General features: G+C 42.9%; 1 protein-coding gene across 1 annotated transcript in view; it reads right to left on the reverse strand.

Moving 5' to 3' along the window:
- MTUS2 (microtubule associated scaffold protein 2) overlaps positions 1-20,033 on the reverse strand; it is a 957,846-nt gene that overhangs the window by 167,374 nt on the left and 770,439 nt on the right. The window contains exons 6-7 of the mRNA XM_069759018.1: positions 13,143-13,232; positions 6,563-6,774 (exon numbers count right to left, since the gene is read on the reverse strand). Coding sequence (XP_069615119.1) covers positions 6,563-6,774; positions 13,143-13,232 — 302 coding nt within the window. The remainder of the gene's footprint in view (positions 1-6,562; positions 6,775-13,142; positions 13,233-20,033) is intronic.

A 20,033-nucleotide genomic window follows, 5' to 3' on the forward strand; every position in this document is an offset into this window, starting at 1 on the left:
GCCTAGAGGTTAGTAAGGGAGATGTGTCTATAAGATACTCCCATTATTAACCTCATAGTCATATTGTATAAAAATACACACACCCAGAATAAAGTCCTTTAATTGAAAGAATAACAGACTCCTTTAATAAATCTTAATTAAACCATACTTACAGCATTGCCAAGTCCAGTGAAGCCAGTGTCCCCTGCAAGAGAATTAAAGTAATAAACAACAATATTCCTCACCTGTCTGCTGAGAAGATACTGATCTATTTATCCACGATGGGTTTGTGCTACATCTACATGCCAGGCTGCATGTTGTATAGTCACAGCCTGCCATCCAGAAGAGTCACTGAGCAGTGTCTGTTACCGCTGCTCAGTGTCTCATGGTGAACTCCTATAACCTGCCTGACATCACTGCAAGTGTGAGAAAGTTGTCACGCTCGGAGTGCTGTCAGAAAGGTCCTGGAAGTTTACAGCCAATTAACTCACTTCACCTAACTGACGTCAACGCGAGCGCTGTGAGAAAACACAGGTGAAGTATTAGGTGAAAATATTATGTGCTCTTTTAGCCAAAAAATAAAGTTACATCTCTCAAAATATGACGACGGAAAAAAATAGTTTTTATTAAAAAAAATTTAGTGTGTGATATCAGCAAAACCTAAAAAATAAACAATATAAATGAGATAGCACTGTAATCGCATTGACCCCAAGAATAAATCCACCCTATTGCTTATACTTCACAGTGAACTGCATTTGTGTGTTTTTGTGTGTGTGTGTTTTTATACAATATGACTGAGGTTAGTAATGGGGGGCATCTTATAGACGCCTCTCCATTATTAATCTCTGGGCTTGATGTCACCTGACAATACAAAGGTGACATCAACACTCCCCAACTATTAACCCAATTGCCACCGCATCAGGGCAAGTGGGAAGAGCGAGGCTAAGTGCCAGAAATGGCACATCTTATAGATGCGTCTTTTCTGAGGTGGCTGAGAGCTGATGTTTTTAGCCTGGGGGATCAATATCCATGGGCTCTTCCTAGGCTAATAATATCAGCCCATAGCTGTCTGCCTAGCCTTCGCTGGTTATTAATTATAGGAGAACCCTACATCATTTTTTGGGGGTCCCCATTTTAATAGCCAGTAAAGGCCATGTATACAGCTGTGAGCTGATATTAACAGCCTGGGAAGCTCCATGGGTATTACCCCCTTCCCACACTATAAAAATCTGTCCCCAGCCTTTGGCTTTCTCTCTGCTGGTTAAGAAAATTATGCGGAAGCCCATGTCATTTTTGTCAGAAAAATAATCTTTAATAATTAAATACATGTACAGTAAGCTGCACATGCACTTTACTGATTGTAAATGTGACTGACATCTATATATCTATCTATTCTATGTATATGTCTTGAATGTGGTTTGTGGAACCACTGTACCACAGACCATGGAGAGCCTGGAGGGGTGTGACTAAGCAAACACCTGACTGTTCACTAGAGCATCTGATGGTGAGGTTAGACTTGGCTCCCCATAAACGCCAGGTGCCACTCCAGAGCAGACCAATGGATGCACATCAGCCGGACCCAGAGGACAGACTGGAGGGAGCAGCTGGCAAAGTTTGTATTAGAATGCAGCGGACAGTTCACATCCGAGTGCAGCAGTGTTTGTATCAGAGTGCGGCAGGCAGTGTTTGTATCAGGGTGCAGCTGGCAGAATCTGCATTAGAGTGCAGCAGGCAGGGCCTGCATTAGAGTGCAGCAGGCAGGGTCTGCAGTTGAGTGCAGCAGGCAGGATTTGCAGTTGAGTGCAGCAGGTAAGGTCTGCATTAGAGTGCAGCAGGCAGGGTCTGCAGTTGAGTGCAACAGGCAGGATTTGCAGTTGAGTGCAGCAGGTAAGGTCTGCATTAGAGTGCAGAAGGCAAGATCTGCATTAGTGTTCAGCAGGCAGGTTTTGCATTAGAGTGCAGCAGGCAGGATTTGCAGTTGAGTGCAGCCGGGGACTGGTATCCAAGCTTACACAACTTAGACTGCAAAACAGGAAGGTTGCTCAGGCACCTCCCCAGTGGGAAGAAAGTAATATATACACAATGTCTCATAGCCATTGGCTGGGGAGACCAGCTGGAAGCATGCCGAGCATGGGGAAGGAAAGAACTGTCTGAAGCATGGGTGAGTGAAGAGACTCGCCGGCAACCCTGCCTGTCAGAGCAGGGATCCGACATGGTACTAACAGTGTATACACTGTATGTAATCTATCTATTCTTTCAGATGAATTGCTGGCTTTTCAAAGGACATCAGTATGTAAAAATCGGACAGCACTCGCATGGTTCGAGTGCTGTGCTGTTTTTTTCACTTCTATTGCCGACTGCGATCTAATTTCCGATTACAATCGCCATGCTGCGATTCTTTTCCAGTCCAATTGTGATCCGATCCAAGCTTGAAAACAAAATCGCAGTTGAACACACAATGATAAAATAACATTGGTCCGAATGTAATCCGATTTTAATTGGATTGCATTCATCCAAATTCATCGCAAGTGGGAATGAGCCCTTAAAGGACTTTTCTCTGTGTGTCTTCATTATATTTGTCTATGGGTTTAGTAATGGGGGTGTCGTATTACCCCTCAGATGTCTTATTTATCCTTTGCTGGTTAGTAATTATAGTGGGGACCCCACCTCATTTTTTGAGGAGTCTCTGCTATAATAACCAGTGAAGACTATGTAAATAGCTGTGAGCTGATATTAATAGCCTGGGAACCTTTATGGTTATTGGCCCTTTCCCAAAATATTAACATCAGCTCCGAGCATTGGGCTATCCCTCAGCTCGTTATGAAAATTATGGGGACCTCATGCCAGCGAGACCAGGCGAGTCTAATGATAGTTGTAGTCAGCGGCCGCTGTTTTTGCCTGATCACAGGCAACAAAAATGAGACGAGGAGACAAAAATGAAAGTTGTAGTTAGCGCTAGACACAGACAGCTTGTGCTGACTAACACTGTCATCCGACTTCCCTGGTCTTGCTGATTGCAGGGAGATGGGGGGACAGTGATAACGGTAGGATCCAGCACCTGGCGCCTGGGAACAGCTGTACCGTTTTTTCGAAAGCGCCGATACGTGTCACATTAATGACACACGGATGTCATCCATATATCATCAGTGTGCAGCACGTTTACAAAAGGACATGTCTGAGGGGTTTTGATATGGTCCATGTGAAAAACCTGACATGTGCGCACCACCATTGAATCAATGAGTGCGCGTATGTATGTATTTGCGGTTTTAAAAAAAGGAACCGCATACAGACACAGAAAACGGACGTGTGAAGGGGACCTAAAGCTGAATTGTGGCGGAGTAGAGAGAAATAGTGCCTGTCACTAGGCTTGGAATAAACTACAGGGGAGAGATACTGTGAGGAATAATGCTTCATAGTGTAAAGGGAACGGCCACAAGACTTTGTACCCGTTATCCCTTGTATATAACCGTTACCGTTCAGTGGAGAATTTGTTTTGGAATGGATGTCTCTCATTGAACTGTGAAACATCTGGTTCTGGCCAGTCCATACCACTGGCTACATGTGGCCTGCACGGACGTAAGACCCTCACAGCACAAGTCCACACACCCAGCCAGGACCCCCATTTTTACATAGTTCGCCCGGACATAAAACGAGACGAGTGTCTAGCCCGCGTCTACCACCCACGTTGCGCTACATGTGCACACAGCCTAAGAAGTGTATTGAAAAATGATTTAACTGCACATAATATAAAAGATAATACAGCAATAAAACTTATGTCTAAAAAGAAGGCAATTTTAGATTTAGATATTTTATTTATTTTCAAAATTTCTAAAACTCTTGGATAAACCTGATTTCATTTTTTGCTGTAGTGTGGTCGGTTTTTCAAGCAGATGTCAAAGCTGCAGCTTGTCATACACAATAATAGCTGTCAGCAAGAAGGTCTGTATATACGTGAAGGTTGATCTACCCAGGAAACTCATTTGTCTTTCTGTCATGTGATTTCTGATTCTAGAACCACAGCAATGTCTGCTTCAATATCCCTCACACTTCACATATAAATTATCCGCCAGTGTTTTTGATTAATAGAGACTCCACAGACCGTACATCTGATGTCATGAAGTCACATTCACTAATAAACTCTTTTTAGAAAGTAGACACTTAGTACTTACAATGAGAAAACAAACAAAACATGAAACCACCAGACAATACAGGAAATATCATTATATCTTGCTTCCTTGATTTGCTATACAGGCTGGAACAGAATGTGCAGAGTCATCTCATTAATATGGGTGCATGAGCGAGGTAACATCAGCTCTACATAAGGGAAGATAGTAACACTGTGCACTATCCACTTCATCACTCCCTGGTATTGGGCTGCTTCCCGTTACTTCCTAAAGACAGTAATATTCTGTGATAATTTCTGAAAAATCCAACTTTCAAGTATACACACCCTGCCTTTCCTGTCTATACAGAAAGAAAGGGCACCTTTAATATGGTGGCCTTTGGGGAAGAATTCAAAAATGTAGCATAAATAGCTACAGCAATTGAAAAGACACTTTCCTCTTCTGTAGACTTACGGTAAATCTACAGTGCCTTGAAAAAGTATTCCTTCCCCGTGAGCATTTCCACATTTTTTCACGTTATACCCACAATCGTAAATGTATGTTTTTGGAATGTAATGTGATACCAACATAAAGTTGTAAGTTGTGAAGTGTAAGGAAATGAGACATGGTTTTCTAATTATTTTAAAAATATAAATCTTAAAATTGTGATGTGCATTTGTATTAAGACCCCTCGTAATCTCATGAATTGTCGGACGCCTTTCTCTGCAATTACTGCTCCAAGTCTTTTGGGGTCTGTCTCTACCAGCTTTGCACAACTAGAGGCAGCATTTTTGGCCATTTTTCTTTACACACTCGCTCTAGCTCAGTGAGATTGGACGGAGGTGTCTGTGAACAGCAATTTTCAAGTCTTGTCACAGATTCTACATGGGATTTAGGTCTGTATTGTGACTGAGACATTCATACACATAAATATGCTTTGAGCTAAACCATCCATTGTAGCTTTGGCAGTATGTGTAGGGTCATTGTCCTGCTGGAAAGTGAACCTATGCCCCACTCTCAAGTCTTTTGCAGCCTCTAGTGGGTATTCCTCCAGGACTGCCCTGTATTTAGTTCCATCCATCTTCCCATAAATTCTGTCCAGCTTCCCTGTGCCTGCTATAAAAAAAGCATTCCCATAACATGATGCTGCAACCACCATGTTTGACAGTGGGGGTGGGGTTTTCAGGGTAATGAGCAGTGTTAGTTTTGTGCAACACATAGCGTTTTGCATTTAGCCCAAAAAGTTCTACTTTGGTCTCAACTGACCAAAGCATCTTCTTCCACATGCCATTTAGGGGGCACAGCATGTGGAAGATGGTGCTCTGGTCAGATGAGACTAAAGTAAAACATTTGGGGGCTAAATGCAGAGTGCATTGTGTGACGGAAGACAAGCACTGCACATAACCCAGAAAACACCATCCCCACCATCAAACATGGTGGTGGCAGCAATATGCTGTGGGGATGCTTTTCTTCTGCAGAAGCAGGGTAGCTGATCAGAGTTGATGGGAAGATGGATGGAACTAAATATAGGAAAATCTTGAAAGAATACCTGTAAGAGGTTTCAAAAGAGTTGAGACTGGGGAGTAGGTTTACCTTTTAGAAGGATAATGACCCTAAACATACGGCCAGAGTTACAATGAAATGGTATACATCAAAGCATATTAATGTGTGTGAATGGCCTAGTCACAGTCCAAACATAAATCCCATTGAGAATCTGCGGCATGACATGAAAATCGCTTAGTAACCCGATATTTACCCTGGTTACCACTGTAAAAGTTAAAAAAAAAACCAGTACATACTTACATTCCGATGTCTGTCACGTCCCCCGCCATCAGCTTCCCTGCATGGACTGTGAGCGCCGGCCGTAAAGCAGAGCACAGCGGTGATGTCAGCGCTGTGCTCTGCTTTACGGCCGGCGCTGACACAGTCAGTGCGGGAAGCTGACGGCGGGGGACGTGACAGACATCGGAATGTGAGCATGTAGTGTTTTTTTTTTTTTTTAACTTTTACAATGGTAAACAGGATAAATATAGTGTTACTAAGTGCGGCCCTGCACTTAGTAACCCGATGTTTACCCCGGTTACCCGGGGACTTCGGCATCGTTGAAGACAGTTTCAACGATGCCGAAGTCTTTCCCCTGATCGTTGGTTGCTGGAGAGAGCTGTCTGTGTCACAGCTCCCCAGCGACCACACAACGACTTACCAACGATCATGGCCAGGTCGTATCGCTGGTCGTGATCGTTGGTAAGTCGCTTAAGTGTAACGGTACCTTTAGGGGCTTTCACCATTAACTCCTGTAACTCCCCGTGCTGCTGCTTTCACATGTATGTTTATCAGCATGAAGCTGCTCATTATACTCAGCCATTAGGCGACTGCATTGCTGGCTATGATATTGCCATAGTGCACCACTCTTGTTGTTTTAATGCACATCTTGATTAATTTTTGTTTTATCTAAATTCATCTTGTCTGAAGTTTCTTACCTTACTAAAGAAATACTGCGTGGTCACGGCAAACACTAAAAATCCACAGCTTGTTTTTTTGAATTCTTTCCGGACCAATAAGAGTTCCTTAGCTTGCTCCTCACACTTCTCTTTTAACCTCTGAACTGTCTGACGATCTTGGTCTCGGGTCTGTACTTCTGTCTTGGCGGCATAACCATTCTTTGCAATTGTTGGTTTTAGTTTGGGATGTCCTGAAATGTAAAATAGGAAACAAAATAATTATTAAATATCAATTTTATGTACCTTAAAGGCAATCTGTCAGTAGGATCAACCCTCCTAAGCCGTCTATATGAGCATGAAGGTCATAGCAAGCTGAATAACATGATACCTTGATATCTGAGATCTGATGTCTTACTCCTGAGAAATCTACTTTTTTTAAATATATAATTGAGCTATTAAGATCTATGGCCCAGACATAGATCTCCCTGAGAATCTTCTGCCTCCAGAGTGTGAGACATGTAGATCAGGAGACTGTAAGTCATTTCATGCCTCACAATGTGACGCCCCAGGGTCCTGGTTGCCACAGTGACAATGCTTTCCTCACGGGGAGAGTGATGTCACACTTGGAGGCAAGGAAGGATATCTTTCACCAGGTAAACACAAACATGCAACATGTTCACACTCCAGACCAGAAAGGGGAGCTCTGATCCAGCTTGTGGGTGGCTCCACTATATATATATATTCTGTTCTGGAGGGAAAGTCAGTCAGAGAGTCAGTTCCTGACAGAGGGGAAGGAAGCAGAGGGGCCATGTAGCCAAAAGAATGTGCTGCAGCTCCAGGATTGAGAGAAAACAGAAGGAAGAACAGATTTGTAGTGAGAGTGCAGGAGAGTGAAGCACAGGCAAGTGACACCTGGGGAGGACAGCTGCGATTGGGCTACCTCACTGCAAAGCGCAGATACCGATAGCCGAAAGACCGAGGTTGTTTTGGACTCTTAAGTGGCACAGCAGAAACTGGCAGGACAGCTGGACTACATGTAACCTGTCCGCCCTAACACCCAGGAGGCACTGTGACACATATAGCCCGGGTTGTGATATAGACCCTATAAAAAGGTTCAAGCCACCTGTCATAAAGGTTTGTGTCCCACCTTTATGGAGGACAGAGAGAACTGTGAGGACCTTGCTAGAAGCCATAGGCAGTAAGGGACTACTACACCAAAGCGCTGATAGGAAGGCTTCCATCTCCACCTGGTAAAGGGGACTCTCAACTTGCTTCCAAGCCGGCCGGACCCTGCTTGTACCTGTGATCTGGTACCCTGGACTGTGGCTGCCTGAGACCTTCAGTAAACCAGGTAAAGAGACTTCAAACCTGTGTCCTCTGTTCATCATTGCACCACTCACCATTCTCCATCTACACACCGGGAGCCCTGGGGACCTACTTCACTTGTGGGAATTTGTTCCATCTTAGCTGCCATACCATCACCCCAGAGGACCCCTTTAAGCAACATCGATCCCTACTGACCGAATCCCACAGGTGGCGCCACGAACACAAACTTTATTCCAATGCCCTTTAAATACCGTCCCTATAACATGGATGCCCAGGGCTACAGACTGGATCGCCGCCACCGTGACATCCCCCTTTGAGCCGACCGGACCCGGTGCCGAGTGTCCCATGGCCCTGGCGGACGTTCCAGTAACGCCCCCTGTCATTTACAATAATCTCTGGAGGCAGGGATCTATGTCTGGCCCATAGATCTTAACAGCTCATTTACATATTAAGAAAAACATGAATTTCTCTGGAATAAGACATCTGATTGCAGATATCAAGGTATCATTTTATTCAACTTTTTAAATGCCCCTATAGATGGCTTAGGAGGGTTGAGCCTACTGAGAGATACCCTTTAATAAGAAGGGTAGAAATCATTTAACACACGGACATTATACCTAAATTGGAACTAGGAAACAGGAACGAGAATTAAACTGCTGCTAGGAAGCTTTTAAAACCACACAAATCACCATTTTTGAACACCCCTCTTCCACCTCATGTGAACTCAGCCTATAAAAACAGCTTGTGCAATTGATGCTAGAAGGACATGGTTATTAAAGTATTGGGAAGGTGAGCAACCAAATGTCAGGAAATCACCCTGTCTGTTCCTGCAGTCTCCGTAAATCCTCTGATTGATCATGAAATCAATTGCATGTTAAGAGAAGGAAGTTGCTGCTTTGTTTTTAAGGAGTTAGGCCTTGTCATTTTTCCCTTGTTTTGCCTAGTAGTTGTCTTCACAAGTTGTGCTTCTCCCAACAGATCTGTAACTGGCACTGTGGGATGGAGGAGCTTGTAACCTATTATGGTGCAGTGATGGAGAAGGTGTCAAGTGACCACAGTGCCAAAAGTGTTCGCTAGCGGCACAGGGGCAGACATATACAAGTTATTACTTGCGAGCCCCATGAACAGGATAAAATGGGGTAATTAACGCTGTTGAAAGGGCTACTGCACAGCGCCTATTTTGATACCATGAAAACTCAACTGAAAATCACGTAGTCCGACCTGCAGGAAATAAAATAGGCCGGTCAGTATTGCCGCTGCCAACAAGCTCCTATAGACAGCAGCACCCCGAAGGCAGATTACAAAGCACTGCCCAGGCCTGTGGTGCTGAATTCAGAGACGGCAATCACGAGCCTCAGCCTCTCCGTGACAACTAATAAAATATCTTCACACTCAACAGCATAGAATACACAGTAGCAGAAAACATCGTTTTCAGTTAATTTTGGCACAATCGTGGAATAAAACAAATTGGAATTTCTCATATTAACATTGGAACTATATTAATGATATAGGAGGGCAGCTATGGGAACTACAAGGTAGCGAAGCTTTACTGTCCATCTTCTATTCAACTCAAGTCCCGATTCTGCCTACAGGAATTCTGTGAGATCTATACATTAGTGCATATATTGTGCCTGACCCCTCTGCGCAATAAAGTGTCACTACCTTGTGTTCATCATAGGGGGTCACAAAGATCGAATCCCCACTGATCAAACATTGACAAACGATCGTGCGCTTTTGTTAGGGTGGTCAGGATGGCGTTACATTCCTCTGTCAACTCCTGTCATTTTATTGTGTGAAGACGTATTACATGGCACCGTATGTTACTGCCTTATGTGTGTTGTCCTCCTGTTAGGCTGCTGTTCCTGTTAGTTCGGTTGTCCCACAGTGGGGAGGAGGATTGGGAAACTCTGGGTAGTTACAGGAAAAGGAAGGTTGGGGAGAGAGAGATCAGGACACCGTCAGGAAAGAAGATCATCTTTGGGTGTGTGTAGGAACCAGTGGCAAAGGAAGCAAGACTCATCACCAGCACTTCAGTGGTTGGGAGCAGACTCCCTTACACAGGAAGTCAGGGAACCTACAGTGAGACCATACAGGAACGTCTTTAGAAGACTTAGTGGGAACGGTCCAAGTGCTGGACAGACCCGAGAGCTGCGGTCAGTGAGACGGTGTCCGCGGGTTTGGGCACAAATAAGAAGACATTGGGAGAATCTCCTCTATGTCTGTTCCCAGGGAAAGATTAGACCGACTGCAGGACTGCACTAGTATTTTGGAGGTCTTCTGCTTAAACTGTGAACTTTTAGCAACCTCCATCACAAGTAATGTGTCGTCACCAGTAACCATTACGCATGTGCATCTGTCCGGTGCAGAAGTGAACAGCGTGTTATTCCCTGCTATCCTTTGTATGCCGGTTGGTTAGTAAAATTGAATAAAAATCTGTACAAGTTTCTCCAGCTTAAAAAAAAATCATTGACACTTCAAATTCTTTTTACGGACAAGTGAAAAAAGTGTTCTATTTCTCCGAATTTCTGGACGGTTGGCAACCATGCATAGATGGCCTCCTGTAAAACTCATATACTGTACATCTTTCTAGACGGCTCAAGGGACTCCATGCTTCTACATGTTATTGGGGACACAGATGACGGTGTGACAGTGTAACTGCAGGTAGAATGACACATCTGCCACGCCGAGGAGGCCGCCCGGGGCACAGATGCTCATGGTTCTGTTTGTTTTGGGAGCACTCATTATGCTAAGTGTCATAAAAAATGTACATGGACAATTTAAGTATTTGAAAACTTCAGTACAGATAAAGCTCAGGTCCCCGCAGCTGCTTTATTCCACTTGCCATGCTCAAGTGATCACACTTTTACTGCAGAAATGAAGAAAAGCTTTTCAAGGACATGAGAGAGATTTATACCTAGACCTACATTTTTGTTTTTACAAAAATAAATTGCAAGAAATATCCAAAGAAAAAATATGTCAAATGTTGTTATTATTTTTTTTACATTTAACTGTAGTATTGTTTTATAATATAATTTATACATTTATTATTCAGCAGTAAACTGTGGGAAAATAAGCCTTCAATTTCCCTATAGCGACACCACATCAGAAATGAACCATAGGGCTACGGTCACACTATCAGTAATTGGTCAGTATTTTACATCAGTATTTGTAAGCCAAAACCAGGAGTGGAACAATCGGAGTATAATAGAAACACGTCACCACTTCTTCACTTTTCACCCACTCCTGGTTTTGGCCAACAAATACTGATGTGAAATACTGACCACGTACTAAGGCTACGTTGACATTTGCGTTGTTGGGCGTAGCGTCGTCAACGCAACCAACGCATCTACACAATGCTGCATTTTTTGACGCATGCGTTGACATAAACTAGTAATGTTAATGAATTTTGGCGCAGGGAAAACGCTCCAAGTAGCGTCGTCCGCGCCCTGTCTGGTGCGTCAAATTGACGCATGCGTCGTAAAATGCAATACAACGCATACCAGCGCATGTCCATGCGCCCCCCATGTTAAAGATAGGGGCGCATGACGCATGTGTCGGTATGCGTCGACGATGCTGCGCCCAACAACGCAAATGTGAACGTAGCCTAACAGTGTGAACATAGCCTTAAGAATGTAACTACAGACTCGTGAATCTTCACAGTGCATGCTGTCAGGATTCTCCAGTGTCAGCATCGGGAACAGAGGTCACGTGACCACAAGTATCAGATATGCATACTCCTGGCCAGAAGCCGACCTTTCATTGAGAGCTCTGGAAACAGTCTAGTTGGACTGCGACCGGGAGTATGCATATCGCATATTTGCGGTCACGTGACCACTGTTCCCTGATTGGAGAATCCTCATAGTGTGCAGTGCATACACTGTGAGGATTCACAAGTCTGCAGTCACATTGAGTGACTGCAGACCTGTCATTTTAGACCGGACAAGCCCTGACATTGTGCGCCTGCATCATCTTTCCCAGAAGATGATGCTGTTTTAATCAGCCATCATGTGCCTTTAATAACCGCGGGTAGAGCGGAGCGGACAGTAGCATGTAACACATGCCGACAGGAGGGCAGAACATTCCATCCGCCCTTGATGCGCCCCTGATGTGATCGCTGGGCGTCTATGGATTGTCATGGCAGCTGGGCGCTGCTGAATACTCCCCTGTCTGCCAATGCAATCCTCCTGTGAAAGCCAGCCTGTACGCACTGCATAGAACAAGCGATCGGATGATCGCAACTTCAAGTCTCCTAAAGGGACTAATAAATACAGTAAAAAGAGAAAAAAAGTTAGAAAAAATATGAAAAATATAACAAAAACACAAATTGACCTTATTTTGCCCCATTAAAAATAAAACAAAAAGGGCATATTTAATATTTTTGCATTCCTAAAAATCCCATCTATCAAAATATAAAATAAATTAATCCAATCGGTAAACAGAGTGATGAGAAAAAAAAATCGAAACGCCAGAATTCTGGATTTTTTTTTTGGCAGCTGCAACATTGCAATAAAATGCTATAATAGGTGATCAGAACATTTTATCTACTCCAAAATGGTATCCATAAAAACATCATCTTAGAGCGCGAAAAATAAGCCCTTATACTTCTCCATATCCCAAAAGTTAAAATCGTTACGGTTCTCGGAAAAAGGCAACAAAAGCAACGTTTTGTTTACAATTTTTTTTTCACCACTTAAAAAAAAAAAGCTACGGTATATATGTTTGATATCTGCGTACTCGAACTGAGCTGGAAAATCTTATTGAAAGGTCAGTTTTACCATATCGTGAACATGATAAATTAAAAAAACAAAAAAAAAAACAATTGTGGAATTTCACTTTTTTTGCTACTATTTTTTCCTGCTTTCCAGTGCATCATATGATTTCTGGGCATCCCCACCAAATAGATCGGAGGTCAATCATGAGCCCTACCACTCCATTCACTCTTAAAGGGACAACTGTAGATAGCCCGGTAATTGGCTGGTGTTCGGCACTCCCATATGAATGTATAGAGTGGCAGGGCCCATGATCAACCTCCTGTCCATTCACATGGGGCTCTTTTTCTAGTAAACGGTGGCAGGGCCAGTGGTTGGACTCCAAGTGATTGGAGCATTATTCCCAATCCCATGAATAGGGGGATAAATTTCAAACTTTAATGCCCCCTTTAATGCCTATATTCACTAAACTGTTTAAGGGGCCAGTCATTGCTAGGGGAAGGTATGCACGTTCTGAAATCCCTGCTCTGGGCGATTGTATGGCTTTTTCTGCCTGTACTTTAGCTATTTTTCAGATACTTTACCTGGTGAGTGCACCTTGGTCACTTGCTTTTTCGGGGATGAGATCGCTGGCTTTATACCTTCTTGTTCTTTTTGGATCTCCTTCTTCAATCCTGGAAAACAATAAATTATTTAAAAACATTTGCAAATTATTGAATATAAAATGCTGAAAAAAATGTTTCTGAAAAGAGAATTTCTTTGTCAGTCCTCCCCGCACCGCTTCAAAGTAGAAGAGATAAAAGGGGCAATTACAAGTTAGTAAAAAGTAGGGGCCAGGAGGAGGAGAATATGATTCAGATAGTGTTATTTATTCCAAATTGTCTCATCAGAGAGGAAGAGAACTAGAACTCTAGCGTCACCTATTGGAAATCGCAATCCTAAAAGCTAGTCTCGACCCTTTAATGAGCCTGGTCATATGAGCCTGGTCATTTCCAGATGCAGTGTTTCAGGGTGTTGCCACTCATCAGTGCAAAGTATGAGATCTGATTTGGCTACGTGAGAGGCTTAAGACTGGTATCAAAGAGACTGACTTGTGGAGACTGACAGCCATGCCTGGCATGTTAGCTTGAGGAGACTTACACGCCATGCACGCTTTTCTGGGAAATTAAATATGCAAATTTAATTTTTAGAGAAGAAGAGGACTTGAACTCTACTGCCACCTTTGGAGGTAGCAATCCTAAAAGTTGATATCGACCCTATAACGAGCCTTGCCATATGACTTAGGATGTCTCTGAGGAGGAAATTTGCATATTTAATTTCCCAGAGGAGCATGCATAGCATATAAGTCTCCTCACTCTGAGATGCCAGGCCTGGCTTGTCACACTCCACAAAGAGAAACGTTTATCAAATCAGATCTCAGATTATGCACTGATGAGGGGCAACAACCCGAAGCAGTGTCTGGAAATTGAGATAATTTTTTTTGGCTTTTTTTTACTAAGTCCTATGGCAAGGCTCACTAACGGGTCGATATTGACTTTCAGGATTGCTACTTTCAATAGGTGGCACTAGAGTTCAAGTCCTCTTTTTCTCTGAAGAGGCAATTGGCATATTTAATTTATCAGATAGTGTTGATGGTGTAAAAGTCACCTCATGCTGACATGCCACAGCTGGCTTGTCATTCTCCACTACGAGAAATGTTACCTATTAGATCCCAGTTTTTAGCCGCTCCCTTAACCAAATCAGATCTCATACTTTGCACTGATGAGGGGCAATAACCCGAAACACCGTGTCTGGAAATTGAGATTTTGGTTTGGCTTTTTTTCCTTAGTCCTATGGCAAGGCTCATGAAAGGGTCGATATCGACTTTCAGGATTGCAACTTTCAATAGGTGGTGCTAGAAATCAAGTCCTCTTTTTCTCTGAAGAAACAATTTGGATATTTAATTTCCCAGATAGTATTGCATTGTGTACAAGTCTCCTCACGCTGGCATGCCAAGCCTGTTTTGTCACTCTCCACATTACCCCTTAGATCTTATTCCAAATGCTAACACAGCTTTTAATCTTAAAATTCTTCAACTAATGATAGAAATGAGCAGCTTCTGTCTTCGGCAATGTGACACCACAGGTTTCCACATACACAAGTAATACTTTAACCATTTTATTTTGAAGTGTACTGACTGTGGAGAGCACTTCAGGGTTAAGGACGACCTTTGAAGCACTTGAATGTTCACTTTAAAGCTAAAATGCCACAAGCAGTGACTAACAGGACAGCTACACAATGATGGGAAATATTGGAATAATTTGTCTTAATTCTATGATATTACATACTTATATCAGAACATCGCACTGTAACAATACAACCCTAATAAACAGCCAGGAATGTGCTGATAGGAGTCTCCTATTATTGTTCTTCCAGCTTTGGAATAAGAATCCCTCTGAACGCTGGATCTTTAATCTGCCAAATATCCGGACAATGAAAATGGAAAAAAATGAATAATGTTTTCCTTTTATTTGCTTTTAAAAAAATGATCCAGTGATGAGTTAGGTAATCTCCATATATACAGTAGTATGGTGCATTCTGATAATTAAGACCAATTTTTACATTCGGCTACTGAGCTGCATAGTGACCCACGGTTTGCTGCAGAGCAGCCAATACAAGTTTCTGTTCTGAGTTTTCGCTGTAGCATGGCAGTATAAATAAGAAGACTCCTTTTACAGGATAAGTAAGAAGGGACTATATTTCTGGCTGCCAGAGGGAGGAGGAGACTGATTTCTGTTAAAAGCCTTTTGTCTCAATAAGCATAGATTAGCGGCAACGCTGAGGGAGAAGCATGAAAGCAATTCTTATAAAAAGGCTAGTTTGCCATGTAAGAAGCACTGTTAAATGGTTAGTCCATCTCCGCTCATTTCTTTATCATCGCATCTACTGATACCTGCCTGGTCACATGCGTGATAGGCAGGCATTGTGCTCCTGTCCTATTCATTAACCCTGCTGTTGTCTTCGGTTAAAAACGACCGACCTTGAACTTCAGTATTCTTTAAAATATTCAAGATGCGGCTCTGAAACCCGTGGCCGACTGACCCATCCTCATTTAAGTCAATCAACCACAAGTTTCAGAACCGCATCTTGAACACCCCAAAAAATACCAAAGTTCAAAATAGGTCTCCCCAGACCGAAGACAACAGCAGGGTTAAAGTAGTAAAGTAAAGCCGGAAGCAGGTATCGGTAGATGTGACGTAATCGTCCTTGCTCCCAATGGAGAATTGAGCAGAGCTGAAATACCCTTTATCTACAGATATAACATCGGCCAACTCGTTAAAGCGAATGGGAAAGTCCAAGCTAAGTAAATAGAGGAAAGAGTCGATGTAATACAATGTTAATGTAGCAGGAACTCATTAAGTGTTTTGTGGACGCTACGTCTGAACCTTTATAAATCACCAAATTCCATCCCATCCGATCACATCAATGCTCTTAGTATACTACAGACCATTCAGATTCTCCTTCAGTCACCATAGCCTTGAGGATTGTAATGTAATCAATGTATCATCTTGCCGACTGTCTGAATTCCTTAATAAGGCACTTTATAAATTCACTTCATTATTACGATCCTCTTCTCAAAGATTCATCACCTATTATAAAATCAAAAGACTCTTAACTATAACAAAATATATTCGCACTCCTCTATAATTATTATGCACCCCTGCAGCGGCAGCCACTAATATATTCTAACAGATCCATTTTTAACGATGGAAATGTAACACGTAGGCACAAACCTAAAGACTAGAAAAGCCCTGCTTTACTCCTGCCGAGCTTTCAGTGAGGTTTACATTTCTATGGAGGAGTTTACGACACACTATATTATTATAGGGCTGAGACAATAATCAGTATACAATATGCTCCTCCTAGTGGAGGCTACGGACAAACCTAATGTTATTAAGGCTATCTCTATGCATCGGTTATGATACAATGGTGGCTATTGCCTTTAATATTTTGAAACTGCTGCAATATTTTGCTCTTTTATTTTCAGATTTAAAAACATTTTCCATTAATATTGCCATGTAGAAGCTTCTTTGTTACAGGATATCTTTAAAGGTGTTGTCCACTACTTTTATATTGCTAACCTATCCTTAGCATAAGTCAGTAATATAAAATCATAGAATGTTAGAGTTGGAAGGGACCTCCAGGGTCATCATGTCCAACCCCCTGCTCAATGGAGGATTCACTAAACCATCTCAGGCAGATGTCTGTCCAGCCTCTGTTTGAAGACTTCCATTGAAGGAGAACTCACCACCTCTTGTGGCAGCCTGTTCCACTCATTGATCACCCTCACTGTCAAAATGTTTTTTTCTAATATCTAATCTGTATCTTCTCCCTTTCAGTTTCATTCCATTGCTTCTCGTGTTTCCATGTGCAAATGAGAATAATGATGATCCCTCTACACTGTGACATCCCTTCAGATATTTGTAGACAGCTATTAAGTCTCCTCTTAGTCTTTTTTTTTGCAAGCTAAACATTCCCAGATCCATTAACAGTTCCTGGGATGACATACTATGCAGGTGTAGGGAGGAGAACCAAGTTGATGGTCTCTCCTGCGTATCTGGGCCGGAACTGTCGGGGCTGTCACCAGTGTTTCAGGGGGAAGAGATTGTGGACCGGAGAAGATCTGACCACCTGACTGAAGGGGGCGGATTCCACATAAATAGCAGTTTGAGCGGGAAGACGGGACATTAGGCGGGGACCGAGCTTCTGAGTAGTGAGATGGTTAACTCCCTCTTCATGGACTCACGCCCGCTTGCTGTGCCTATATCCCCAGCTAGCCAGACTGCCGACACATCCTACACTCAGCCCAGAGAGACTTCCTTACCGGATAGTGATCAGGATAATACAGTTATATGAAAAAGTTTGGGCACCCCTATTAATCTTAAGCTTAATGTTTTATAAAAATTGTTTTTTTTTGCAACAGCCATTTCAGTTTCATATATCTAATAACTGTTGGACACAGTAATGTTTCTGCCTTGAAATGAGGTTTATTGTACTAACAGAAAATGTGCAATCTGCATTCAAACACAATTTGACAGGTACATAAGTATAGGAACCCTTATTTTCTTGTTTTAAATACTCCTACCTACCTTTTACTGACTTACTAAAGCACTTTTTGGGGTTTTCTAACCTCATTGAGCTTTGAACTTCATAGCCAGGTGTATGCAATCATAAGAAAAGCTACTTAAAGTGGCCACTTGCAAGTTGTTCTCCTGTTTGAATCTCCTCTGAAGAGTGGCATCATGGACTCCTCAAAACAACTGTCTAACGATCTGAAAACAGAGATTATTCAACATAGATGTTCAGGGGAAGGATACAAAAAGCTGTCTCAGAGATTTAACCTGTCAATTTCCACTGTGAGGAGCATAGTAAGGTAATGGAAGAACACAGGTACAGTTCTTGTTAAGGCCAGAAGTGGCAGGCCAAGTAAAACATCAGAAAGGCAGAAAAGAAGAATGGTGAGTGTTGTGAATTCTGTGGCAGAGCTCCCTCCTGTGGTCACAAGTGGTACTTCGGCTGATTCTCTCTGTGAGCTTCCGTTGGTGGAGGAACGTGGTACTGCGGCACTGAGTTTCCTTCCTCAGGTGATGTGGTGAAGTCGTTAGGTGCTGCTCTATTTAACTCCACCTAGTGCTTTGATCCTGGCCTCCAGTCAATGTTCTGGTGTTGGACCTGTTTCCTCCTGGATCGTTCCTGTGGCCTGCTGCTCTGCATGGCTGAGTTCTGCTTTGCTGTTTTGTTTGCTGTTTTTTCTGTCCAGCTTGTCTATTTGTTTTTTCCTGCTTGCTGGAAGCTCTGGGACGCAGAGGGTGTACCTCCGTGCCGTTAGTTCGGTACGGAGGGTCTTTTTGCCCCCTTTGCGTGGTTTTTGTAGTTTTTTGTGTTGACCGCAAAGTTACCTTTCCTATCCTCGCTCTGTTCAGAAAGTCGGGCCTCACTTTGCTAAATCTATTTCATCTCTACGTTTGTCTTTTCATCTTAACTCACAGTCATTATATGTGGGGGCTGCCTTTTCCTTTGGGGTATTTCTCTGAGGCAAGGTAGGCTTATTTTCTATCTTCAGGCTAGCTAGTTTCTCAGGCTGTGCCGAGTTGCATAGGGAGCGTTAGGCGCAATCCACGGCTGCCTCTAGTGTGGTTGGAGAGGATTAGGGATTGCGGTCAGCAGAGTTCCCACGTCTCAGAGCTCGTTCTATGTTTTTGGGTTATTGTCAGGTCACTGTATGTGCTCTGACCTCTATGTCCATTGTGGTACTGAATTACCTTATCATAACAGGTGAGATCAGTCAAGGACAATCCTCAGACCACCTCCAGAGAGCTGCAGCATCAACTTGCTGCAGATGGTGTCACTGTGCATCGGTCAACTATACAACGCACTTTGCACAAGGAGAAGCTGTATATGGGAGAGTGATGCGAAAGAAGCCATTTCTGCAAGCACGCCACAAACAGAGTCGGCTGAGGTATGCAAAAGCACATTTGGAGAATCCAATTTCTTTTTGGAAGAAGGTCCTGTGGACTGATGAAACCAAGATTGAGTTGTTTGGTCATACAAAAAAGCGTTATGCCTTGCGGCCAAAAAACACAGCATTCCAAGAAAAACACTTACTACCCACAATAAAATTTGTTGGAGGTTTCATCATGCTTTGGGGCTGTGTGACCAATGTTAAAGTTGAGGGACGCATGGATTCCTCTCAGTATTAGCAGATTCTTGACAATAATGTTCATGAATCAGTGACAAAGTTGAAGTTACGCACGGGATGGATCTTTCAGCAAGACAATGATCCAAAACACTGCTCCAAATCTACTCAGGCATTCATGCAGAGGAACAATTACACTGTTCTGGAATGGCCATCCCAGTCCCCAGACCTGAACATCATTGAACTTCTGTGGGATCATTTGAAGAGGGCTGTCCATGCTCGGTGACCATCAAACTTAACTGAACTGGAATTGTTTTCTAAAGAGGAATGGTCAAAAATGCCTTCATCCAGGATCCAGGAACTCATTAAAAAGCTACAGGAAGCGACTAGAGGCTGTTATTTTTGCAAAAGGAGGATCTACTAGATATTAATGTCACTTTTCTGGTGGGGTGTCCATACTTATGCACCTGTCAAATTTTGTTTGAATGCAGATTGCACATTTTCTGTTAGTACAATAAACTTCATTTCAAGGCAGAAACATTACTGTGTCCAACAGTTATTAGATACCGTATATGAAACTGAAATAGCTGTTGCAAAAAAAACAATTTTTATAAAACATTAAGCTTAAGATTAATAGGGGTGCCCAAGCTTTTTCATATAACTGTATGCAGACCTTCGCTCCGCTCACCACCGTGGAGGCACCGCTTAGTCCCATCCTTGCGGTGCCTGCTGAGGACCGGCCCGTGCCTATGGCTGTGTCTGCTGTGTCCGTTGCAAGGCCTTGCAACATAGCACGGTA

The sequence above is a fragment of the Ranitomeya imitator genome, chromosome 3, assembly GCF_032444005.1.
Source record: "Ranitomeya imitator isolate aRanImi1 chromosome 3, aRanImi1.pri, whole genome shotgun sequence".
Classification (NCBI taxonomy): Eukaryota; Metazoa; Chordata; class Amphibia; order Anura; family Dendrobatidae; genus Ranitomeya; species Ranitomeya imitator.